The following is a 25,584-nucleotide window of genomic DNA, read 5'->3' as shown; positions in this document are numbered from 1 at the left end:
AGAGGAATAATATCAGTACTTTGTTTAAAACTGTGTGTAAAAAGCTGTCTCTTTATCATTAACAATAAGTTGTAAAATGTGAATGGGGAGTGACAGTCTTCAAGTTTGTGAGAAGATCGCGCCCTGGTGGAATAAAGGCACGAACAGCTTACAGCACCTAGAATTACCAGGAAGTATTTAGAGTAAAACGGTTTCTAAAAGCTGCCTTTATGAATGAGAGATAAAAAAATATATATATATAAAATAGTAAAATGGAAGGGGAGTGATAGATTTAAATTAATCGTGAAGTGGAGCGCCCCCTGTATAAAGTAAAAGTGAGAAAAGCTTACAGCACCTGGTATTCCCAGGTGGTCTCCCATCCAAGTACTAACCAGACCCTACCCTGCTTAGTTTCCAAGATCAGACGAGATCGGGCGTGTTCAGGGTGGTATGGCCATAAGCGAGAGATGCTACCAAAAACAGCCCTTTTGCATTACACGCGTCTATACATGCCAGTTAGTCCCATTGGATCCTACTCCTGGTTTTTTTTTTTTATCTGACTCACACTGCAGCCCCACCATCCAATCGGTAGCTCCGGACCCACACCAAACATTCACCAAACTACTCAGCTGGCAGCCTACCACAATTATTCCATTCTTTCCGCATCCGCACACTTCCTTCTTTTTAACTCCTTTTCACTACCGCACAGGTTAATCGCCGCACGTCCCCACCGGCAAACATTACTCCTTTGCCTACTGCATGCAGGCTTCTCTCAACGACCCTCTGTTATCAACTCCGCTAACAGCCAGAAAATCTCCGCCGCACGAAGCCCACTGGTAGCTGCTGAATCACATGCTTCCCCAAAACGTCGCGCTGTCAGAACACTGGGAGCTACACACACCAACAAGTCCATACTGCAGGCTGCAGCCAGAACAATTTTCTACATTCAAACATCGACGGCCTCTTCTCTCTAAAAATTCACCAGACCGCTTCTACCACCAGCAAAGAAGTTTCCATCCCTAATTCCTCTGTGATTCCCACTAACCTAAACATTAAGCTGGCATTGAAGGGTGTGAATTACCCCGGCCAATCTGTTCTTTTAAATACAGCTTTTAGTAAGTTTTGAAAGGAGAAGAGCAGAACTTGCTATGCCAATAATATCGAGTCTTCTGTGGCGAAGTGGTTTTTGCATAGAAAACAAAGCGGTCAGTTGAAGAGGAATAATATCAGTACTTTGTTTAAAACTGTGTGTAAAAAGCTGTCTCTTTATCATTAACAATAAGTTGTAAAACGTGAATGGGGAGTGACAGTCTTCAAGTTTGTGAGAAGATCGCGCCCTGGTGGAATAAAGGCACGAACAGCTTACAGCACCTAGAATTACCAGGAAGTATTTAGAGTAAAACGGTTTCTAAAAGCTGCCTTTATGAATGAGAGATAAAAAAATATATATATATAAAATAGTAAAATGGAAGGGGAGTGATAGATTTAAATTAATCGTGAAGTGGAGCGCCCCCTGTATAAAGTAAAAGTGAGAAAAGCTTACAGCACCTGGTATTCCCAGGTGGTCTCCCATCCAAGTACTAACCAGACTCTACCCTGCTTAGCTTCCAAGATCAGACGAGATCGGGCGTGTTCAGGGTGGTATGGCCGTAAGCGAGAGATGCTACCAAAAACAGCCCTTTTGCATTACACGCGTCTATACAAGCCAGTTAGTCCCATTGGATCCTACTCCTGGTTTTTTTTTTTTTTATCTGACTCACACTGCAGCCCCACCATCCAATCGGCAGCGCCGGACCCACACCAAACATTCACCAAACTACTCAGCCGGCAGCCTACCACAATTATTCCATTCTTTCCGCATCCGCACACTTCCTTCTTTTTAACTCCTTTTCACTACCGCACAGGTTAATCGCCGCACGTCCCCCGCCGGCAAACATTACTCCTTTGCCTACTGCATGCAGGCTTCTCTTAACGACCCTCTGTTATCAACTCCGCTAACAGCCACAAAATCTCCGCCGCACGAAGCCCACTGGTAGCTGCTGAATCACATGCTTCCCCAAAACGTCGCGCTGTCAGAACACTGGGAGCTACACACACCAACAAGTCCATACTGCAGGCTGCAGCCAGAACAATTTTCTACATTCAAACATCGACGGCCTCTTCTCTCTAAAAATTCACCAGACCGCTTCTACCACCAGCAAAGAAGTTTCCATCCCTAATTCCTCTGTGATTCCCACTAACCTAAACATTAAGCTGGCATTGAAGGGTGTGAATTACCCCGGCCAATCTGTTCTTTTAAATACAGCTTTTAGCAAGTTTTGAAAGGAGAAGAGCAGAACTTGCTATGCCAATAATATCGAGTCTTCTGTGGCGAAGTGGTTTTTGCATAGAAAACAAAGCGGTCAGTTGAAGAGGAATAATATCAGTACTTTGTTTAAAACTGTGTGTAAAAAGCTGTCTCTTTATCATTAACAATGAGTTGTAAAACGTGAATGGGGAGTGACAGTCTTCAAGTTTGTGAGAAGATCGCGCCCTGGTGGAATAAAGGCACGAACAGCTTACAGCACCTAGAATTACCAGGAAGTATTTAGAGTAAAACGGTGTGTAAAAGCTGCCTTTATGAATGAGAGAAAAATATATATATATATAAAATAGTAAAATGGAAGGGGAGTGATAGATTTAAATTAATCGTGAAGTGGAGCGCCCCCTGTATAAAGTAAAAGTGAGAAAAGCTTACAGCACCTGGTATTCCCAGGAGGTCTCCCATCCAAGTACCAACCAGACCCTAGCCTGCTTGGCTTCTGAGATCAGACGAGATCGGGCGTGTTCAGGGTGGTATGGCCGTAAGCGAGAGATGCTACCAAAAACAGCCCTTTTGCATTACACGCCTCTATACATGCCAGTTGGTCCCATTGGATCCTACTAATGTTCTTTTTTTTTTTTTTATCTGACTCACACTGCAGCCCCACCATCCAATCGGCAGCGCCGGACCCACACCAAACATTCACCAAACTACTCAGCCGGCAGCCTACCACAATTATTCCATTCTTTCCGCATCCGCACACTTCCTTCTTTTTAACTCCTTTTCACTACCGCACAGGTTAATCGCCGCACGTCCCCCGCCGGCAAACATTACTCCTTTGCCTACTGCATGCAGGCTTCTCTTAACGACCCTCTGTTATCAACTCCGCTAACAGCCACAAAATCTCCGCCGCACGAAGCCCACTGGTAGCTGCTGAATCACATGCTTCCCCAAAACGTCGCGCTGTCAGAACACTGGGAGCTACACACACCAACAAGTCCATACTGCAGGCTGCAGCCAGAACAATTTTCTACATTCAAACATCGACGGCCTCTTCTCTCTAAAAATTCACCAGACCGCTTCTACCACCAGCAAAGAAGTTTCCATCCCTAATTCCTCTGTGATTCCCACTAACCTAAACATTAAGCTGGCATTGAAGGGTGTGAATTACCCCGGCCAATCTGTTCTTTTAAATACAGCTTTTAGCAAGTTTTGAAAGGAGAAGAGCAGAACTTGCTATGCCAATAATATCGAGTCTTCTGTGGCGAAGTGGTTTTTGCATAGAAAACAAAGCGGTCAGTTGAAGAGGAATAATATCAGTACTTTGTTTAAAACTGTGTGTAAAAAGCTGTCTCTTTATCATTAACAATGAGTTGTAAAACGTGAATGGGGAGTGACAGTCTTCAAGTTTGTGAGAAGATCGCGCCCTGGTGGAATAAAGGCACGAACAGCTTACAGCACCTAGAATTACCAGGAAGTATTTAGAGTAAAACGGTGTGTAAAAGCTGCCTTTATGAATGAGAGAAAAATATATATATATATAAAATAGTAAAATGGAAGGGGAGTGATAGATTTAAATTAATCGTGAAGTGGAGCGCCCCCTGTATAAAGTAAAAGTGAGAAAAGCTTACAGCACCTGGTATTCCCAGGAGGTCTCCCATCCAAGTACCAACCAGACCCTAGCCTGCTTGGCTTCTGAGATCAGACGAGATCGGGCGTGTTCAGGGTGGTATGGCCGTAAGCGAGAGATGCTACCAAAAACAGCCCTTTTGCATTACACGCCTCTATACATGCCAGTTGGTCCCATTGGATCCTACTAATGTTCTTTTTTTTTTTTTTATCTGACTCACACTGCAGCCCCACCATCCAATCGGCAGCGCCGGACCCACACCAAACATTCACCAAACTACTCAGCCGGCAGCCTACCACAATTATTCCATTCTTTCCGCATCCGCACACTTCCTTCTTTTTAACTCCTTTTCACTACCGCACAGGTTAATCGCCGCACGTCCCCCGCCGGCAAACATTACTCCTTTGCCTACTGCATGCAGGCTTCTCTTAACGACCCTCTGTTATCAACTCCGCTAACAGCCACAAAATCTCCGCCGCACGAAGCCCACTGGTAGCTGCTGAATCACATGCTTCCCCAAAACGTCGCGCTGTCAGAACACTGGGAGCTACACACACCAACAAGTCCATACTGCAGGCTGCAGCCAGAACAATTTTCTACATTCAAACATCGACGGCCTCTTCTCTCTAAAAATTCACCAGACCGCTTCTACCACCAGCAAAGAAGTTTCCATCCCTAATTCCTCTGTGATTCCCACTAACCTAAACATTAAGCTGGCATTGAAGGGTGTGAATTACCCCGGCCAATCTGTTCTTTTAAATACAGCTTTTAGCAAGTTTTGAAAGGAGAAGAGCAGAACTTGCTATGCCAATAATATCGAGTCTTCTGTGGCGAAGTGGTTTTTGCATAGAAAACAAAGCGGTCAGTTGAAGAGGAATAATATCAGTACTTTGTTTAAAACTGTGTGTAAAAAGCTGTCTCTTTATCATTAACAATAAGTTGTAAAACGTGAATGGGGAGTGACAGTCTTCAAGTTTGTGAGAAGATCGCGCCCTGGTGGAATAAAGGCACGAACAGCTTACAGCACCTAGAATTACCAGGAAGTATTTAGAGTAAAACGGTGTGTAAAAGCTGCCTTTATGAATGAGAGAAAAATATATATATATATATAAAATAGTAAAATGGAAGGGGAGTGATAGATTTAAATTAATCGTGAAGTGGAGCGCCCCCTGTATAAAGTAAAAGTGAGAAAAGCTTACAGCACCTGGTATTCCCAGGAGGTCTCCCATCCAAGTACCAACCAGACCCTACCCTGCTTGGCTTCCGAGATCAGACGAGATCGGGCGTGTTCAGGGTGGTATGGCCGTAAGCGAGAGATGCTACCAAAAACAGCCCTTTTGCATTACACGCCTCTATACATGCCAGTTGGTCCCATTGGATCCTACTAATGTTCTTTTTTTTTTTTTTTATCTGACTCACACTGCAGCCCCACCATCCAATCGGCAGCGCCGGACCCACACCAAACATTCACCAAACTACTCAGCCGGCAGCCTACCACAATTATTCCATTCTTTCCGCATCCGCACACTTCCTTCTTTTTAACTCCTTTTCACTACCGCACAGGTTAATCGCCGCACGTCCCCCCGCCGGCAAACATTACTCCTTTGCCTACTGCATGCAGGCTTCTCTTAACGACCCTCTGTTATCAACTCCGCTAACAGCCACAAAATCTCCGCCGCACGAAGCCCACTGGTAGCTGCTGAATCACATGCTTCCCCAAAACGTCGCGCTGTCAGAACACTGGGAGCTACACACACCAACAAGTCCATACTGCAGGCTGCAGCCAGAACAATTTTCTACATTCAAACATCGACGGCCTCTTCTCTCTAAAAATTCACCAGACCGCTTCTACCACCAGCAAAGAAGTTTCCATCCCTAATTCCTCTGTGATTCCCACTAACCTAAACATTAAGCTGGCATTGAAGGGTGTGAATTACCCCGGCCAATCTGTTCTTTTAAATACAACTTTTAGCAAGTTTTGAAAGGAGAAGAGCAGAACTTGCTATGCCAATAATATCGAGTCTTCTGTGGCGAAGTGGTTTTTGCATAGAAAACAAAGCGGTCAGTTGAAGAGGAATAATATCAGTACTTTGTTTAAAACTGTGTGTAAAAAGCTGTCTCTTTATCATTAACAATAAGTTGTAAAACGTGAATGGGGAGTGACAGTCTTCAAGTTTGTGAGAAGATCGCGCCCTGGTGGAATAAAGGCACGAACAGCTTACAGCACCTAGAATTACCAGGAAGTATTTAGAGTAAAACGGTGTGTAAAAGCTGCCTTTATGAATGAGAGAAAAAAATATATATATATAAAATAGTAAAATGGAAGGGGAGTGATAGATTTAAATTAATCGTGAAGTGGAGCGCCCCCTGTATAAAGTAAAAGTGAGAAAAGCTTACAGCACCTGGTATTCCCAGGAGGTCTCCCATCCAAGAACTAAGAAGACCCTACCCTGCTTGGCTTCCGAGATCAGACGAGATCGGGCGTGTTCAGGGTGGTATGGCCGTAAGCGAGAGATGCTACCAAAAACAGCCCTTTTGCATTACACGCCTCATATATATATTAGGTGGTACCTTGGGCGGAGCTTAATTCTCCGCTTCTGACGTCATAAGAGGAAGTAGCGTATCCTTGATTCTGATTGGTCGAGAGTTTATGCCCATATATGGTATCAATACATGCTTATGCCACGTGTTGCCGATAGGGGGGTTTGGGAGATTAAACTTTAATAGAATAAAAATACATTACATGTATTTTATTAATGTGCTTTTTGTATTACGTTTTTAAAGAATAATAAAACAGAGCAGGATGAAGGCAAGCTAGCGCATACACGTTCAGCGGGGGCGTCCGTCCGGCCGCGGGTTGTTAGTAAGCGCCGCGGCGTATTTTAAAAGAAAGTACCCAAATGTTTTAAAGAAGAAAGCCCCAAAAGAAGGAAAACTTTAGTGTTATTTTAAAAGAAAGGCAGGGTGAATTTAAACAAACATGCCCGAAAGAAGCTCGTGGGAGTTTTACTTACTCAAAAACGTTCTGAGGGCAGAACGAAAGATGATTGGTTCAGAGAAATAACCAATCAAATCATAGAGGAGGCGGGTCTAAAGAAACGGAGGAGGCGGGACCAAGAAACTGAACGTTAGGCGGGAGTTTGAAAAAAATGTGTCGGCAGCATTATCGGTGAAGCGATCCGGCGCAAAAAAGAAGACTTTCGGAAGATTTTTCGCTGCACTTATTCCAAAGGTAAGATTGTTTAACATTTATTTGGTTAACAGAATTTATTTTGATAAACTAGTTTGAGGCAATGAGCATGTTGTTATTCTTTTGCTAAGAGCTGGTTTGCATTAGCTTAAAAAGTTAACGATGTAAATGCTGATAAAATGATGATTGCATGTGATGGATTACTTATATTTGCGTATTTTATAACCACTTATAAAACTATATTATATTATATTAACTGTCTAAAAGGAGATTTTTTTTCCATTTTGCCAGCAGCCATGACTTGTGGTCAGGTTTGGTATTTTAACTGGCTATTTTTCTACATTAATACGATTTTTTGTTAGTGGTGTAGGGTTCTGAAGGTCCAAGGGAAGGGAGACTGTGTTGCAAGCAATATTTAGTATTAGTAATGTAGGGTAATGCTGCTACCCTTGGGGCAGGAAAGCTGTGCTGTCAGCATTATTATTGCTAGTGGTTAGGATTAGTAACGCAGTAATGCTGCTACCCTTGGGGCAGGAAAGCTCTGCTGTCAGCATTATTATTGCTAGTGGTTAGGATTAGTAACGCAGTAATGCTGCTGCCCTTGGGGCAGGAAAGCTCTGCTGTCAGCATTGTTATTGCTAGTGGTTAAGATTAGTAATGCAGTAATGCTGCTGCCCTTGGGGCAGGAAAGCTCTGCTGTCAGCATTTTTATTGCTAGTCCTTGGCATTAGAAATGCAGTAATGCTGCTGCCCTTGGGGCAGGAAAGCTCTAATGTCAGCACTATTATTGCTAGTGGTTAGGATTAGTAATGCAGTAATGCTGCTGCCCTTGGGGCAGGAAAACTGTGCTGTCAGCATTTTTATTGCTAGTGGTTAGGATTAGTAACGCAGTAATGCTGCTGCCCTTGGGGCAGGAAAGCTCTGCTGTCAGCATTGTTATTGCTAGTGGTTAAGATTAGTAATGCAGTAATGCTGCTGCCCTTGGGGCAGGAAAGCTCTGCTGTCAGCATTGTTATTGCTAGTGGTTAAGATTAGTAATGCAGTAATGCTGCTGCCCTTGGGGCAGGAAAGCTCTAATGTCAGCACTATTATTGCTAGTGGTTAGGATTAGTAATGCAGTAATGCTGCTGCCCTTGGGGCAGGAAAACTGTGCTGTCAGCATTTTTATTGCTAGTGGTTAGGATTAGTAAAGCAGTAATGCTGCTGCCCTTGGGGCAGGAAAGCTCTGCTGTCAGCATTTTTATTGCTAGTCCTTGGCATTAGTAATGCTGTTTCCCTTGCTTAGTAATACCCTGGACTTAGTATCAAAGATACTGTCCATTTTTTGTGTATTTTTAACTTAAAAAGATTGTTTTGAGAATATGGTAGAATACAATCATAATTTTTGTTTACTTTTTCAGAAAATTGAGAACATTTGGATTGAAGGTGTCAGACGAAGAATGAAGAAGGTTAAAGATCCTGAGGTCATCCAAGAAGTTGTTGTTTTTGAAGAGGAGGAGGAGGATTTCATACATTCCTATATCAAGAAGCTAGAAGAGGAAACTCACAGCTATTTTACATCTCATGTCTGTCCTCGCAAGAACTATTACTATTACGCATGTGAGCGATCAAACAAAGCAACAGGATATAGCAAAGGAGAACCAAACAAAACCAGGGCTAATTCTTGCAGGGCCTATGTGTCTTTCAGTATAATCAAGGATGCTGGATTTACAGGTGCTATTGTGCACAAAATGCTGAAACACAGTGGACATGATATTAACATTCAAGAAGAGGGTGTAAAAAACCGTGTTGACCCAGAACTACTGGCTTTTATAGATATGTGGCTTGAGCAAGGACTATCGGTCTCAGAAACACTTTTGAAGAGTGTCGATTGGGCACAGCGCCATGGACATACAGATAGATGCAATCGTCGATACTATGTTACACCAGAGGATATTAGGATGACCAAGAAGAGCATAAATGCTCTCATTTTTCCTGATGTGAAAGACAGTATCAGTGTGGACAAACTATGCACATCAGAGCTAAAGGAGAACATTTGTTTTTATCAGCCATTAAGTGATGACCAACCACTGATTATTGTAGTACAGACATCCTGGCAAAAACAACTACTTAAAGAACATCCACATCCCATGATGTTTATGGATGCCACCTACAAAGGCATGACCTCATATGGCTATGCATTTTATGCATTGCTTCTGAGAAGCAGGATTGGAAGAGGATACCCATTTGCATACTTCATTATCAGTCAGGAATCAACATCTACACTCTCTCTCTGCCTGCAAAAACTTTCTATTTCTAATCCTGGCTTTCTTCCTCGGTCTGTAAAGTGTACTTAAGCTACTTTTGAGATGAACATTTGACTTTAAATAGGCCATGTCACAGAAAATAGTATTTTCCTGAAATTTTAAAAATAGCTTATTCAAATTCTAATAGTGGGCAGGGGCTGTAAAACTTTTGAAAATAAGACAGGAGCCCTTTTGTCCTCTATATTGTTTAGCAAAACACAGTCATTATTTTCATGCATATTCTCTTTTATTTCTGCATAGGTCAGTGATGATTGACAGAGACCTAAAAGAGCTAAATGCAGTAAGAGAGATATTTCCATCAGCAAAGGTCCTTGTTTGCTGGTTTCACGTGCTGCAGGTAAAGCTCAGAATCGTTCAGGCAAATGTAAATCCTTTTTAATTGACTTTTGAAGCCACTGCAAAAATAGTAATGTATTACAATGTATGTAATTCTTGCTAATAAGTCACAGATCCCTTGTAAACAACAGTATCTGTCTATTCTAAAATCTGAGTTAAAATATGTCACGCCCAGCTCCGTCCGATCCTCGTGTGTGCCACGCCCACCTCGTTACCTCGTGTTCCTGCCTGATTGTTCTCACCTGTTGCTCGTTAAACTCAGCTTGTCTTGTGTATTTACAGTAGTCCGCATCTGTTAGTTTCCCCTAGATCTGTATCGTCAATCCCGTGTGAGTATCAGTCCTGTCTGTTCGACCCTAATAAACCCCATTCCTCCGTCAATCTGGCTGCTCTCGACTCCCTTGCCTGCTCGCACCATGTGACAATAATTCACGAAACACTCAATTTTTATTTCCTTTTAAATGTAGGCTGTGCATAGGTGGTTGGTGAAACGAGATGGAGGAAACCTGCCAGTGGTCAAGAGAAACATGGTGATTCAAGCAATGGTGTCAATGAAGATGTGTTTAACAGTAAGTCTTTTTCACGTTTCACAATACTGTCAAACAATTGTTTTTCTATTTAGTTGAAGCTTTGTCAAATGTTAGTCTTCAACATAGATTCTTTTACTCCCAAGTGCTTCAGCTTCTGCTTTTCAAACTATTGTAAAGTAAAAAAATAAATTAAAAAATAAAGTGTTTGTGTTCCTCCTCAGGAAGATGAGTTTGACAACACGTCTGCCACAAAATGTAAAGAGCTGGATTCCTACCTTGGAAGTAAACACGTATCTACTTACCTGAAGAATCAGTGGATTTCCTGTGGAGAGCTGTGGTCTAATTTTGGCAGGTCATTCAATCATGAAAACAGTGAAACCAACAACAAAGCAGAGAGGTATAGGACCTTTTATATGATTATCAAAAACTGTTAGTGTGAATTTTGTTAGGCATGTTTTTTTGTAAATGTATACTTATGCTAATGTATATATTTGCAGTGCTAAGTATAGGTATACATTTTTTGTAAATACGTACTGCATGTCTTCTGTAACAAAAAAGTCAAAACTGCAAACTTTCTGCAAAAACCTAACATATCAAAAATCCCTTAAAACAATAATTTTTAATATATTGACTGACAAGAAATCTTTCTCACATAGATTCTTCCTCACGATGAAATATCAGTTCCTGAAAGGGAACACCAACAGACGGATTGACCAACTCCTTAAACTGCTCTGTGGTGATGTTCACAAATATTACTGGTAAATTTACAAATCCAAATTTATAATTCATGCTAATTTTTAATGTCATTATAAATTATTTCTTGATACTATGACTATTTCTACTGACTGATTGCTTGTAATTGTAAGTTACATGGATGACCTGGCAGAAAGCGGACGAATCAAGGGAGTAGATGCTGACAACTTCTCCAATGCTGTCAAGTCTATGATTGAGATGGGGTTGGATTCAAATGTTAAATTTAATGAAGAGGGAATATGTTTTGTTCCATCTCATACAAGCTCTCAGCCTCACTCAGTTGATTTGGTGATGGTCAAATGTGACTGCAGAACATCCAAAAGTGGTTCTCTTTGTAAACATATTGTTTTCTCAAGAACAGTTGCACAGCAACAAGGACTAGTTATTCAAGACATCAGGAGTGCTCTTGCTAAAAAAATCATTGATTGTCACTCCTATAACTCAGATGATGAAAACCTCACAGTCTTTTACAGTGATGGGAGTGTAGGAACTATAAATCACAAAAGTCCAAAATTCTGTACATGTATAGTAAATAGTCATAATGAAACATGTGTCTGTATTTTGGTTCACAGCATCCTTTATCCTCCACTGACACCTTGTGAGGTAATCTCTAATCAATCAGATTGCCAGAAAACAAACATAAAGCCAAAAGCTGACCTGAACTCCATGTTAACAGACCTCATGGAATGGAGCCAATCAGAGAAGTACACTGAAAATAAGGAGCTTTACAAGATGGTAGAGAGGGCATACAAACTAGTTTTTTCACGTTTTAATATTCGGTCAAGAAAAAGAAAAATAACTGTACTGCACGCCTATCGCCAACGGTTAAAAAAGGCGAAACATGTACTCACCATGAATTACCCTACTAGGCGAAAAAGAAGGAAAATGCGGCAAAAATAAACTGACAAATCATTCATTATTAGAATTCTTTAAAAAAAATTCAATAATTTTAGGTGCTTTGAATATTAATGTGCTTTGTGAGTACTTTACAGTGAGTGGTGCACATACATGAAAACTACATTCTCCAGTACTTTTGAGATCTACACAAAGCATAAATTAGATTAATACAGTAGTAAGAACACCATTGTAATGTTTTAGAATTCTTCCTTGGCATCATACATGGCATGTAAAATGTAAAACTTCTGATACAAATCTTAAATCTATAAATTTATAAACCACTTGCTTCTTATTTGTTTATAATCTGCATGCACTAGAATATGAATGTGTAGTTGAAATGTGAAATTGAACAGTTTTCATTGTAAACTTAAATTTGTATTTCTTTTTAGTTTAGATATAAGCTGTGTAAATGATTTGTAAATGAGTTCAACTAATTATGAATATGTTTTGCAGACCTAGGAAAAACAATTGTATAACAGGTAACACTAAGTAAGCATGGTGATGTTTTAAACAATGAATAAATGTAAGCAGGCCAAAATAAACCTTGAAATACTTTGTTTTTATTTGTATTGCACATATTACTTTTTTAATTCAGCTGAACACAATGAACATAAAATGGCAAGAAAAAAAATGACTCATTTTTGGAGTCTTGATTTCAGTGCTCTCATTTTCTCTTTAAGACAAGAATCAATTAAAGCAAAAGTGCCTTTCATAACTGCAGGCCCAAGACCATGTGTAGCCAGGTCAAATGTTTCCCAGTTACTTTCTAAAGTATTCTTCACAGCTTCCAGTGTCTTCCTACAATTGAAAAGACCATCAGTTATTTAGCTTTCCAGTTAAATTGTATTATTCTGTTACCTTTAAGTGTATTAATTAATTAATGACCTGCAGTCTTCTGTTTTGGCCATGGCCGCATGGACATTCCCATCCTCCAACAAGGCTTGACCCACTTTTTCCTTTGGGATGAATTTTGCTGCCAGGTACATTATATCCCCAGCCAGATCACTGCATTCATCTACACACAGTAATTTGTAATAATGTGAAACTTCATATAAAATGTAAAAAATAAATAATTGTAACAATATTATGGGTTTTGTAACAGTTTTGTGATACAGGACAAAGATTTGGTACCCTTTATTCTCCCATTCCATTATTACCTTCACAAAGTTTGGAACACTGTGAAGTCAACTTTGTGCGCTTTGATGGCTTCACCTCCATCTCTGTCAACTTCTCTTCAATTTTTTTTTTTTGTCCTTTGGCCTTCCGCAGATAAGCCACCACAGTGTTCACAGAGTAGCTCTCTGGTGGAGAGCATCTCCTCCGTAGTTCTTCTGAAGTGACCTGATATCTGAAATATCAACGTACAATGAATCATTAATAAAAATAACTTAAAAAGCCCTTCTTTGAATACATACAGTAGGGGAAATAATTATTTGTTAAACACTATTTATTTAATTAATTATTTGGATATAATATAATGGAGAGAGACAGAATATAAACTGAAAATCAGGAGTATCTGTAACTGATAGATTGTAATCTGTGTGCAAGATGGCCACACAGCCAGTCTGTGGGAGCCAGAAGTCTGGCTGGGTTGTAGAGGATCAAAAACTTTTCAGTCAATGGCATGAAAATCAATTTATAACTTTTATGTAACATGTTTTTTCTTGATTTTTGGTTGATATTCTGTCTCCATAAAAATGAAACTACCTCATAAACTAGAGACTGTTCGTTTTTTTGTAAGTCAGGAAACTTAAATTCAGCAGTGGATCAAATAATTATTTCCCCCACTGTAGATGTTATGTAAGAATGGCTATGATAGTATGATTGTAGGTGAGGCTCTGCACTAGTTCAGGTGGAGTTTGTTGTCGCCATGGGGTGTCGATAAGAACACTTAGGACAGGGCACGACAGATGCTTGCTCTTTGGTGAGGATTTATTAACTTCCATAAAACTTAAGGTATGACTCGGCACCGGCCTGTATACTGTTGGATATGTGTGGTCTGAAACAAACAATATAAATACTTAAAGGGACTTTCCCCTTTAAAGTACAGCCTGTGCACTAAGAATCACAAATTACCAACAAATAATAAACTTTACTGCTGCTTACTCCTAACACAATTACAGAGATTGTAACCTAATATACTGTAACACGGCAATACGGCCGTCAATACACAATTACTTCACGACTCTGTGGCAAGTGAGAAACTAAATGTGCTTTCTTTCTATAACTAACTAACGGAAACAAGTTAGATATCGGAAACTTATTTCATATCAAGTTAGACACATGGGGAATTAAGGAAGACTTCACAACTAAATAAACTAAATAAAATAAATCTTCAGAAACCAGCACGTCTGGGTTGTTTAGTGTAGTTCACAGCTCTGAAGCTCCGCGCTCCGATTTGCCGAGAGATCGCGTGACCTGCTTTAGTGGACGGAAAGTCTTAAAGGCGCCTCACCCTCCATCTCTCTTGTACAATGATTTTTTAAAATATAATGAAACTGATCTATATCATAATTTGCTATTATACAAAACAACAACATTTTATGAGATCATAGTCTTTACCTCTTCGCTTGGTGAAAGTCTGAAACTTTTAGAGCACTTTCCACCAGAAATCCCCCTGTAAGGGTGGAGGACCAAAAAAGGTTAAAGTACCAATAAAGTTAAAGTACCTATACATACATACATACATACATACATAATATATATATATACACACACACACACACACACACACACACACACACACACACACACACACACACACACACACACTTCTTTTACCTCTTTGATCTTCTTGGCTTTGTCCAGCATTGTCTTTATTTTGGTGACTTTCTCCTGAACTGTCTTCTGTCTCAACTCCTCTGTTGTTTTGGTGACTTTCTCCTGACCTGTCTTCTGTCTCAACTCCTCTGTTGTTTTGGTGACTTTCTCCTGACCTGTCTTCTGCCTCAACTCCTCTGTTGTTTTGGTGACTTTCTCCTGACCTGTCTTCTGTCTCAACTCCTCTGTTGTTTTGGTGACTTTCTCCTGACCTGTCTTCTGTCTCAACTCCTCTGTTTTGGTGACTTTCTCCTGAACTGTCTTCTGTCTCAACTCCTCTGTTTTGGTGACTTTCTCCTGAACTGTCTTCTGCCTCAACTCCTCTGTTTTGGTGACTTTCTCCTGACCTGTCTTCTGTCTCAACTCCTCTGTTTTGGTGACTTTCTCCTGACCTGTCTTCTGCCTCAACTCCTCTGTTGTTTTGGTGACTTTCTCCTGACCTGTCTTCTGCCTCAACTCCTCTGTTGTTTTGGTGACTTTCTCCTGACCTGTCTTCTGCCTCAACTCCTCTATTGTTTTGGTGACTTTCTCCTGACCTGTCTTCTCTCAGAATTAATAATTTTAGAAATAATATCAACGTTAACAGAATGTCTATTAGTGGCATTTTACAATAGTCTTACTGCTATAAAATGCAACATCCGAAGGTGTTACTTTAACTGTACATGTGTCAACCACTACTGTCATAATGCACAACTCAATGGTTTTAGGCCTGAATGCTATTGTGATCGTGAAGGCACCTGTGGGGAAAAATGTGTAAAGTTAATGACATAGGCTAGCATTGGCATTTACTTGAGGTTTAGTTATATTTTGAAACCATTATTGCTTATTGATGTAATGGATGTGTGCCAAATCAGATTTTGTCATACAAGCTCAGTTTTCAAAGCATATTTAATAAATACACTTTCAGTCCCAAAATTCACTACCTTTGCAAAAAAGACACCTGCTGTCCTCTTGACTCCCAGGTAGACATTTTGTATGAATATTTGCAAAACAAGAAGAGCATCTTCCCTAGATCGATCATATGCACAAGACATGGAAAGTCAAGGTTATCCAATTTCAGAGGAGCTTTTTTATTGTATTTTAAAATGCAATTTTACTACCCAATTAGCAAGTTGTACATGGCAAATTAGCCTAAAAGGCACGAAGTAAACTGGAATTTAAAGGATTTTATTTAAATCATCATCTGTTTAGGTTCTTTATTTTTAGATTTAAAACCATGTAACATTAAATTTAATTAAAAATTAAAATATCTGTGTCACTTGCCTTGTTCTTCACAGACACACTCTGGTGACAGATACCACAAATACCAGACTTATCTAAAAAATACAGGAAACATATTTGCTCCATTATTACTCTTTATAGATGGGACAATCAATAAAAAACTCTAAATATAAATATACTTACCAAGTGAATTGAAAAGAAGTAACCCTAGTCGTTCCCTCTCTTGCTCTACAGATGGGCAAGCAAGATACTCCTCCTTGCCTTCTAGAAAGATCTCAGCAAACTAATGGGGACCCAAACAGAATGATACATTTAATATCACAGTAGCAAAATTACTCTAGTTTAGCCTCACTTAAACTGTTCTTAGAATGTGTTCCTTAACCAAATATGCATTCATAGTAAAACCGTAAAAGACTATTATATCTAAAATTCATAAAGTTTGCCATAGATCTATTTCTAATTAATAACAACAACAACAAAAAAATAAAAAATTACCACAGCTGTGAAAATGCCACATGAAATACTATCAGTCTGAAGGGTATGTTCCCGCTTTATCCTTTTCCATGGCCCCAGGTAGCCTTTTGATGCAGCAAAGGCACTGAAATGCAGGTGAAGATTTGCTCTGTCAAATGATGTGAATGTAACTGCAAATGTAAATCAGTAATCTTATATATACAGTATACACAAAATATAGTATATTTTACCTCCAATTCTTTTCTATTTTAGAGTACTGCTCATCCTGTTCCCCTAGTGAGTTTAGGTACGTTATACTCCGGTCCACAATATTACTATGCTAGAAAAAACAAAAAATTAAAATAAATATTTGATTCTATGTCAACAGCTCTGGGAGGCAATATTTTTAGAAATACTTTTAGATCATGGTACATCAGTACTGAAAGAAGCACTCGGTTTTACCTAGTACGTAAAAAACTACAAAAATGTTTAGTGTGAGTGACTTACAAAAAATGTCCAATGATTCCCATGCTCCAAATAGGGACCAACAACCTCCCTTTTATGTTCAAAGATGTTCTTCTACAAAAAGAATTGAAATTTTAAAAATTGAAAATAAAATAATTCAAATAATTTGTATGTTTTTTCCTAGCAAACTAACAACTATATTGATATTGGTTGTATTGGTTCTACCTGTAACTAGCAAGTACTAACAATTAAAGTTTTGTCATGGTAATTTGCCTTGATAAAATAACGGCTCTTTGCTCTTGCGTTCCCTTCCAGAATATGGGTCAGGGTATGGGTGTTAATTGCCACAACATCTGGTCGCCTCTACAAAAGACACCAGAAATTAGGTAGACAACCCTTAAATGCTCCGAACTTCACTTATTGAACAGAGTCAAGTAAATTGAAACTCTCTGAATCTCACATTTAGGCAGAGTATATTCAATATCCAAATACCTAAGGTCATTTTAAAATAAGACACATGATCAATTTGTGTTAACACACACATGTAGAATGACCCTAGTCAAGGAAGTCAAAATGTTCAAAGTAGTTTAGTTAATCTATTACCATGCTGAACAGATGGAACAAGGCATCCATGGTCTGTGGAGGCATCAGCCAAAGAACAAAGGAAAATTAAGAGTCAGAGAAAAAGCACTGAAATACCTATACTAATAGCTAAATTCAAATGTGTTCATATAGCTGTTTTAACAACTGACAAGGTCACTAAGCAACTTTAGCTGTTCCCAGGCCTAATCCTGTAAAAACACATCTATCGTGCCAATAAACCTGTATTGACATAAGAATGTTGTGAGTTTGGGTAGGGCTTTCAAAGTAGTGTTTCTGATGAGAAATAATTAACTGTGAAATGAGGGAGTACATGAAAAACTTGAGCAGAATTCTGGATGTGTAAAATTTGAATTTCTTTGAAAATTTTATCCAATGTAGCTTGTATTGTTATACTGTTATATTCTTTATCTGCAGACATACAAAGAAATGTTTACTTTAAAACACATAGAAAATGTTACCTCATCAGACACTTTGTTGCTCTCTACAAGGGATTCAAAACTTTCCATGTGAAGTGGGTAGGGTCCTACGCATCCAATTTTGGCATGTCTTCTTTGCAATCCCCTGGACCGCATAGCCTGTAAGACTGCATTAGTAACATGAATCATTTAGCTGCCTCTTTTTATGTGTTTTTTTAAACAATTATTTTAACTGAAGGTCTCAGGTAATATCAATTAAAAGCATAGGCACAAAAATGTTTTATGCTTACCACTCATGTTTCTCTGTAGAAATATTGCTTAAAGACAAACAGGGAGAAATTGGCAAAGTACAAACATTCCATGTTAAATCACTGTGTTTGTGTAACTAAAATATTACATGTTATGCAAATAACATAAAAGAATGACATCCCTTAAAAGTAATTACAAACTTATTTTAATTAAAAGACAAACTGCATTTCTAATGCCAAGGACTACCAATAAAAATGCTGACAGCAGAGCTATCCTGCCCCAAGGGCAGCAGCATTACTGCATTACTAATCTTAACCACTAGCAATAACAATGCTGACAGCAGAGCTTTCCTGCCCCAAGGGCAGCAGCATTACTGCGTTACTAATCCTAACCACTAGCAATAACAATGCTGACAGCAGAGCTTTCCTGCCCCAAGGGCAGCAGCATTACTGCGTTAGTAATCCTAACCACTAGCAATAATAATGCTGACAGCAGAGCTTTCCTGCCCCAAGGGCAGCAGCATTACTGCATTTCTAATGCCAAGCACTAGCAATAATAATGCTCACAGTAGAGCTTTCTTGCCCCAAGGGCAGCAGCATTACTGCGTTACTAATCCTAACCACTAGCAATAATAATGCTGACAGCAGAGCTTTCCTGCCCCAAGGGCAGCAGCATTACTGCATTACTAATCCTAACCACTAGCAATAATAGTGCTGACATTAGAGCTTTCCTGCCCCAAGGGCAGCAGCATTACTGCATTTCTAATGCCAAGCACTAGCAATAATAATGCTGACAGCAGAGCTTTCCTGCCCCAAGGGTAGCAGCATTACTGCATTACTAATCCTAACCACTAGCAATAATAGTGCTGACATTAGAGCTTTCTTGCCCCAAGGGCAGCAGCATTACTGCATTACTAATCCTAACCAGTTGCAATAACAATGCTGACAGCAGAGCTTTCCTGCCCCAAGGGCAGAAGCATTACTGCGTTACTAATCCTAACCACTAGCAATAATAATGCTGACAGCACAGCTTTCCTGCCCCAAGGGCAGCAGCATTACCCTACATTACTAATACTAAATATTGCTTGCAACACAGTCTTCCTTCCCTTGGACCTTCAGAACCCTACACCACTAACAAAAAATCGTATTAATGTAGAAAAATAGCCAGTTAAAATACCAAACCTGACCTCAAGTCATGGCTGCTGGCAAAATGGAAAAAAAAATCTCCTTTTAGACAGTTAATATAATATAATATAGTTTTATAAGTGGTTATAAAATACGCAAATATAAGTAATCCATCACATGCAATCATAATTTTATCAGCATTTACATCGTTAACTTTTTAAGCTAATGCAAACCAGCTCTTAGCAAAAGAATAACAACATGCTCATTGCCTCAAACTAGTTTATCAAAATAAATTCTGTTAACCAAATAAATGTTAAACAATCTTACCTTTGGAATAAGTGCAGCGAAAAATCTTCCGAAAGTTTTCTTTTTTGCGCCGGATCGCTTCACCGATAATGCTGCCGACACATTTTTTTCAAACTCCCACCTAACGTTCAGTTTCTTGGTCCCGCCTCCTCCGTTTCTTTAGACCCGCCTCCTCTATGATTTGATTGGTTATTTCTCTGAACCAATCATCTTTCGTTCTGCCCTCAGAACGTTTTTGAGTAAGTAAAACTCCCACGAGCCCGAAAGAAGCAGCAGAAGAGCAAATTTAAACAAGCGAAAACAACAAACAAGCCCGTCGTTTTAAAAGAAGCTATCACTCATTACATTTAACCAACACGAAAGACTTTAGTTATATTTACCAGGTTGAAGAAAGCATGCAAGCGGCAAACTTTTAGAAGAAATAGGACGAAACGCTCCGGAGACCCGCCACATGCGACTATTCTGTTTGAACAACGCGGGTCGGAATGGACGATCGCTAGTCCGGCGTTTGGCGCATGCGCACCCACGCCGCCTCCCCTTTCAAAATGGCGACGCCGGCGGAGCGCCTGTTTTAGCAAATAAAACCCCTATAGCCGTAATGTTTTTAAGGAATGAAGCACTTTTCTGCCAATGTGAATAATAAAGTAAAGCGGTCTGTGCATTTTCGACAGCAATAATCAAAGAATAACGCGGTTAATTCTTGTTTAAGCGAATGCATGCTCTCACTCTTGTGTGGCGCACGCGCGTAGATCCACACAGTATTTCCTTTATTGAGCCAGCTCGTTGCGTGAAGCAGCTGTCAAATGGCGAGCAATTGTCAAATTGTCCCATACAGACAGTACCAGCCATGAGTTTGATGACACCAGCGACGCTCCATAACCGTGACTTAGTGCCGCTAAACCCAACATGGGCACCCCGCAAGCCGTGGAGACAACGCAAGCATGGGGCTCTGTGCAGCATATTCTCGTATAAAGAATGTATCTGTATAAAACTCGAGAAAAAGTTTGAACAAAGTGAGATCGACGGGGGGATCATTAGCCCCTCCCCATTTGTGGCAGTAGCAACCAATAAGATGAGAGAAGGCTGTACTTAACCATGGTGAAAAACGTATTAATACCCATCGCTCCTGTGAGCCAGCACTCAAAGACAACGAGACACAACTCCCCAGCTTGCAATGGCGTGCAAACAGACAACTTCGACTATCCCGCCATCTCCTGAAACGATCACGCTGCCACTGATAAAGAGAATACTTTTGGACTGCGGCTGAACAACGCTGAAACCCGTCCTCGGCTGCCACCGATACCGCAATCGACTTTTGGGCTGCGACTTGACAACTCACCAGAGCCTTTTGACCTTCAGCAGGCCGCATCATGGGGGCCGTATGGCGACCCGTGCCTTTCATCGGCACCCCCTTCGAGCCCAACATGGGCGCAATGGCCGTCATCGATGTTTGAGGCTGCAGCGGCGACCCCTCATGTATTCTTGGGAGCACCACGGTCCCCGTCACCGACGATCGACGAACTCTGCGAGCGTTTTGCTGCGCTGTCATTGTCTGAAGATGTTGTGGATGGGAGCATCACTGACTCTGCCATGAAAATTATCAAAGGGGCACTTGCCTGCATTCTGGATCATGTGATCGAGGAGGACTTGAAGGAGGACTGTGTAGGTTGCTCTGTGATGCATCCTAGCCAGCGTCGGCACACGTGCCTGTACGACCCCGAGCCATTTTACTTCTTTCACAATTTTGAAAAGTTGGTCAAAAAGCTGTATAGACCATGGTTTAAACACATCATCACGAAAGCGGTGTCGGTGTTCAATCCCCACCCCTCCCCAGTGAAAGTACAGGGCGCTGTTGAGGCAGTCATGTGTGATCTTAAAGATGAAATAAACGTGCGGGAGAAATTGCGCGAGTTGAAACGTGAAGGTGAAGGGGCAGATTACGAGGGGGCTATAGATGACGCATTTAATGAATTCTGTATTTTGCACGCATACAAACAACCCCAGGCTGATGTGTAAACGCTGAACTATGTGTTTCTGACAATTTTTGCATGCGTTCTAAATAAAATGAGTTGACTCAAAAACACTTTGTCATTATTGCTAGAGGTCCACGATGGATGACAAGCGCTTGAAACGTGTCTATTATACACCATCAAACCCTGGGTCTTTTGGAGGCCCCGATAGATTATACAGATCTCTGATAGATGAAGAAGAAGGTGCGTGTAATATAAATAAGAAACAAGTTGCTACATGGCTATCTGGTGAAGATGCGTACACATTACATAAACCGATCAGGTTTAACTTTAAAAGGAACAGAGTCTTTGTGACTAATATCGATTCTCAATGGCAAGCTGACTTGGTGGACATGTCGGCTTACGCGGAACAGAATGACGATTTTAAATACATGTTAACGTGTATAGACATTCTATCAAAATACGCATGGGTTCGATGTCTTAAAAGCAAGACGGGTGCAGAGGTAAAGAAAGTGTTTGAAAACATTCTCTCTGAAGGCAGGACCCCTAAAAAGCTACAAACCGACCACGGGACAGAGTTTTTTAACGCGTCGTTTCATAAGCTTACCGAGAAACATGGAATAATACATTTCGCCACTGGTAACGATGTCAAAGCGTCTGTAGTGGAAAGGTTTAACCGAACATTAAAGACACGAATGTGGCGTTATTTTACAGCTTATAATACAAGAAGGTATGTGGACATTGTACAAGACCTAGCGAGAGCGTACAATAACACCCACCACAGTACCATTAAAATGAAACCGGTTGAGGTAAATGCACAGAATGCTGCCCATGTCTTCAACAACATTTATGGTTTGATGCCGAGTACATCTAAAAAGCACCGTTATAAGTTTAAAATTGGAGATGTGGTCAGGGTGTCTAAAGCACGGGGAAAATTCACCAAAGGATACGAGCAAACTTTTACGGACGAGTACTTTACCGTCGCCGAACATCTACCTAGAGCACCGCCGGTGTATAGGTTAAAAGATTATGACGGCGAAATCATAGAGGGGACATTTTACACCGAAGAGCTACAAAAGATCAGACTAGACAAAGACAAAAACTTCAAAGTTGAGAAAATCGTTGCGGAAAAAACGCAGCGTGGTAAAAAAATGTTTTTAGTGAAATGGCAAGGATGGCCAGACAAATTTAACAGCTGGGTTCCTGCTAAACAAGTAGTTGACATATAAGTGCGACGGGCCGTGTTTGTAGTGTTCAGTTCCACCAAAAGCGGCCATGGAGGAAAGCGGCTTTTATGTCACGCTCCCAAGCAATGCGTCTATGGATGTTTTCCCACACAATACCATATCAAGCTACACGACAAAACTAGCCAAGCCGATTGAACTGAATGGTAAATGGGAAGTAGGCCTAGCCGAAATCCATTACCCGCGTACATGGGATACGCTGGTAGAAGAAGAAGACACCTTATTTTACGTGACAGGATGGATGTCGATACCGTCGACCCTACAGTACAAGCTAAAGGCAGGATATTACAGAGATATTGAAAAACTAATCAGTGAGACGAATGCGGTTCTAGGAGGGTCAAAACTAAAATTTGACTATAGCGTGATAAAAAACAAAGTGTATATGATCGGACCACCGCACGTTGCCTTTAAAGCGAAAGGTAACCTTGCACGGATGCTAGGGTTTGTGCCTGATGTATTTCAGAAGATTGGTGATAGACCAGCGGCACCGTACCCCGCCGACATAAGCGCCGGTTTTTACACGATTTACGTGTATTCAGACATTGTCGAGCATCAAAGAGTTGGTGACAGCCACGTGCCTCTTTTACGGAGCGTACATATAGCGGGGGAACACAACTCGATGGTCACAATATCTTACGACAGGATTCATTACGTATCGCTCTGCAAGAATCACATTGATAACATTGCCATCGAGTTAAAGTCTGACCAGAACAAGGCGATACCCTTCCGATACGGGAAAACGCTCGTAAAACTGCATTTCAGACCGGTTAAGCAGTACTACCCCCAATAATGTACAGCGCCGACGGCTTTTCAGATCCACATAGATATGTGGAATACTACAGAAACCAAGCGGGTAACGGTCTACCCGGATACAATGGAGCCCCCGTTATGTACGGTGGGGGTCTGGGAGGGCTTTTTCGAGGACTCCTCAGAATGGCGGTGCCATTTCTGAAAAGGACTTTCAATATGGCGAAACCGCATTTAAAATCGGCCGCCCAAAATATCGTTAAAGACGTAGTAACAGGAGCCATGACGGGTCAATTGACAACACAGCCACAAGAGGGCTCGGGGCTCATGGTGCTTGCTCGAGGCAAGCGTCGTAGACCCCCTGGGGATCGAATTACCACCGCTAAAAAACGCAAAGCAATACCCAAGAGAGTCACAGTAGTCAAAAAGAAGCGCGAGAAGAAGGTTGCCAAAAAAGCACAGAGAAGAAGATACATTTTCTAAAACTATGGCCCTCATTCACAACATGTCGGAAGAGTGTATGAAATCAGAATTGGATATTTTTGCGATACCATACACGCAAGCAAGCATTGATAAGAATATATACGTGGAAGTGCCACCACTCTCAGCCTTAACTGATAACGGCCCCCTGGAGTTTTTTATCGCCGGTAATGGGGAAGATTACCTAGATCTCAACAACACGCTACTGCATCTCCGGTGTCGGATCACAAGAGCTAACGGTACAAACATTGACGCCGGTGCAAATGTGGGAGTCATAAATTACCCGATCGCCTCGATTTTCTCACAAGTGGACGTATCCCTGGGTGACCGGCTAGTGAGCCAATCTAGCAACACTTACCCTTACAGAGCGATGATAGAGTGCCTGCTTAATTATAGCGTCGGTACGCTCTCCAGACAGTTTACCTGCGGGTTGTTTTTCAAAGACAGCAGTACAGGAATGAATGAGACAGACCCGCAAGGCCTTAACGCGGGGCTAGAGAAAAGAGCCGCATTTTCGGCAAGAAGCAGCGTTTTCGATTTGATGGGCCCAATACACTCTGACATATTTTTTCAGGAGCGGCTAATGCTAAATGGGGTCGACGTCAAAATTAAAATGGTCCGAAACAAAGATGAGTTTTGCCTCATGAGCGGTGATGCAGCTGAGCAGTACTCGCTCAAAATAGTATCGGCATCCCTCTTTGTTAAAAAAGTTTCTGTATCGACGGCTGTCAAACTGGGGCACGCGAGCGCATTGCTGACAGCCAACGCGAAATACCCGATCGAGAGAGTATGTATGAAAACTTTTAGCGTGGCCGCGGGTAGCCGTGTCTGCGCTCAAGAAAATTTGTTTCTAGGTCAGCTGCCTAAAACCGTAGTTATCGGGATTGTAGATAATATGGGTTTTATGGGTGCGTACGATCGAAACCCCTTCAATTTTCAACATTACGACGCTGAATTTGTAGCGCTTTACGTAGATGGCCAGCAGTATCCCTCTAAACCCTTTCAACCAGATTTTATCCGAGGAAACGTGGCCCGTGAATATTACAGTTTGATTTTGGCTACGGGGAGACATTTGAAAAACGAGCCTTTCGCTGTTGACAGAAACGAGTACATAAATGGCTACACTTTGTACGCCTTTAACTTGTCACCCGACGAGGGATGTAATCAGCATCTCTCCATGGTTAAAAGCGGAAATATGCGCCTGGAGATGAGGTTTCGACAGCCGCTGGCCAGGACTGCGACATTGATAGTTTACGCATCATTCGACAATATAATCGAGATTAACCAAAGGAGAAATGTATTGTACGATTACTACTAGTCATGAACACATTGGAGCTATCCAACATCCTTGGCAGAAACCGCTGGACTGCTAGACATTTTTATGGGGTGTTGGCTTGTGACGAGCTGGAGGCTGTAAAACTTGAAAAATTACCCGCAATCTTCATCGTCAACACACATCCGAGTTGGGCACCCGGTGAACACTGGCTGGCGCTTTTCATCGGTACTGACAGCACCGCAGAGTTTTTCGACTCGTACGGAAATCCTCCTGATCACCCCAGCTTT

The 25,584-nt window shown here is 41.1% G+C and overlaps 3 protein-coding genes and 6 non-coding genes across 9 annotated transcripts in view; 2 read left to right on the top strand and 7 right to left on the bottom strand.

The window, feature by feature from the left end:
- LOC125715668 (uncharacterized) overlaps positions 1–25,584 on the top strand; it is a 416,660-nt gene that overhangs the window by 69,289 nt on the left and 321,787 nt on the right. The gene's annotated exons all lie outside the window — the stretch shown is intronic.
- On the bottom strand, positions 323–441 carry LOC125736093 (5S ribosomal RNA). The gene has a single exon (XR_007395376.1). It is a non-coding gene; the product is annotated as a 5S ribosomal RNA (ribosomal RNA).
- On the bottom strand, positions 1,516–1,634 carry LOC125735586 (5S ribosomal RNA). Its single transcript, XR_007394880.1, has one exon. It is a non-coding gene; the product is annotated as a 5S ribosomal RNA (ribosomal RNA).
- LOC125730466 (5S ribosomal RNA) lies at positions 2,710–2,828 on the bottom strand. Its single transcript, XR_007390791.1, has one exon. It is a non-coding gene; the product is annotated as a 5S ribosomal RNA (ribosomal RNA).
- On the bottom strand, positions 3,906–4,024 carry LOC125730456 (5S ribosomal RNA). The gene has a single exon (XR_007390784.1). It is a non-coding gene; the product is annotated as a 5S ribosomal RNA (ribosomal RNA).
- LOC125734093 (5S ribosomal RNA) lies at positions 5,104–5,222 on the bottom strand. Its single transcript, XR_007393418.1, has one exon. It is a non-coding gene; the product is annotated as a 5S ribosomal RNA (ribosomal RNA).
- On the bottom strand, positions 6,302–6,420 carry LOC125731093 (5S ribosomal RNA). Its single transcript, XR_007391380.1, has one exon. It is a non-coding gene; the product is annotated as a 5S ribosomal RNA (ribosomal RNA).
- On the top strand, positions 8,551–11,035 carry LOC125719067 (uncharacterized). The gene is made up of 5 exons (XM_048993524.1): positions 8,551–9,418; positions 9,648–9,744; positions 10,211–10,312; positions 10,495–10,670; positions 10,930–11,035. The coding sequence occupies exons 1-5, from the start codon at positions 8,832–8,834 to the stop codon at positions 11,033–11,035; spliced, it is 1,068 nt and encodes a 355-aa protein (XP_048849481.1). The 5' UTR covers positions 8,551–8,831.
- LOC125719060 (uncharacterized) lies at positions 12,559–17,150 on the bottom strand. Its single transcript, XM_048993510.1, has 9 exons — positions 16,925–17,150; positions 16,460–16,562; positions 16,148–16,247; positions 16,007–16,059; positions 15,667–15,751; positions 14,486–14,540; positions 13,081–13,271; positions 12,809–12,938; positions 12,559–12,721 (listed from the first exon to the last, which is right to left on the bottom strand). The coding sequence occupies exons 1-9, from the start codon at positions 16,945–16,947 to the stop codon at positions 12,559–12,561; spliced, it is 903 nt and encodes a 300-aa protein (XP_048849467.1). The 5' UTR covers positions 16,948–17,150.

This window comes from Brienomyrus brachyistius, chromosome 2 (assembly GCF_023856365.1).
Source record: "Brienomyrus brachyistius isolate T26 chromosome 2, BBRACH_0.4, whole genome shotgun sequence".
Lineage (NCBI taxonomy): Eukaryota > Metazoa > Chordata > Actinopteri > Osteoglossiformes > Mormyridae > Brienomyrus > Brienomyrus brachyistius.
This window is presented reverse-complemented; position numbering and strand designations above follow the sequence as displayed.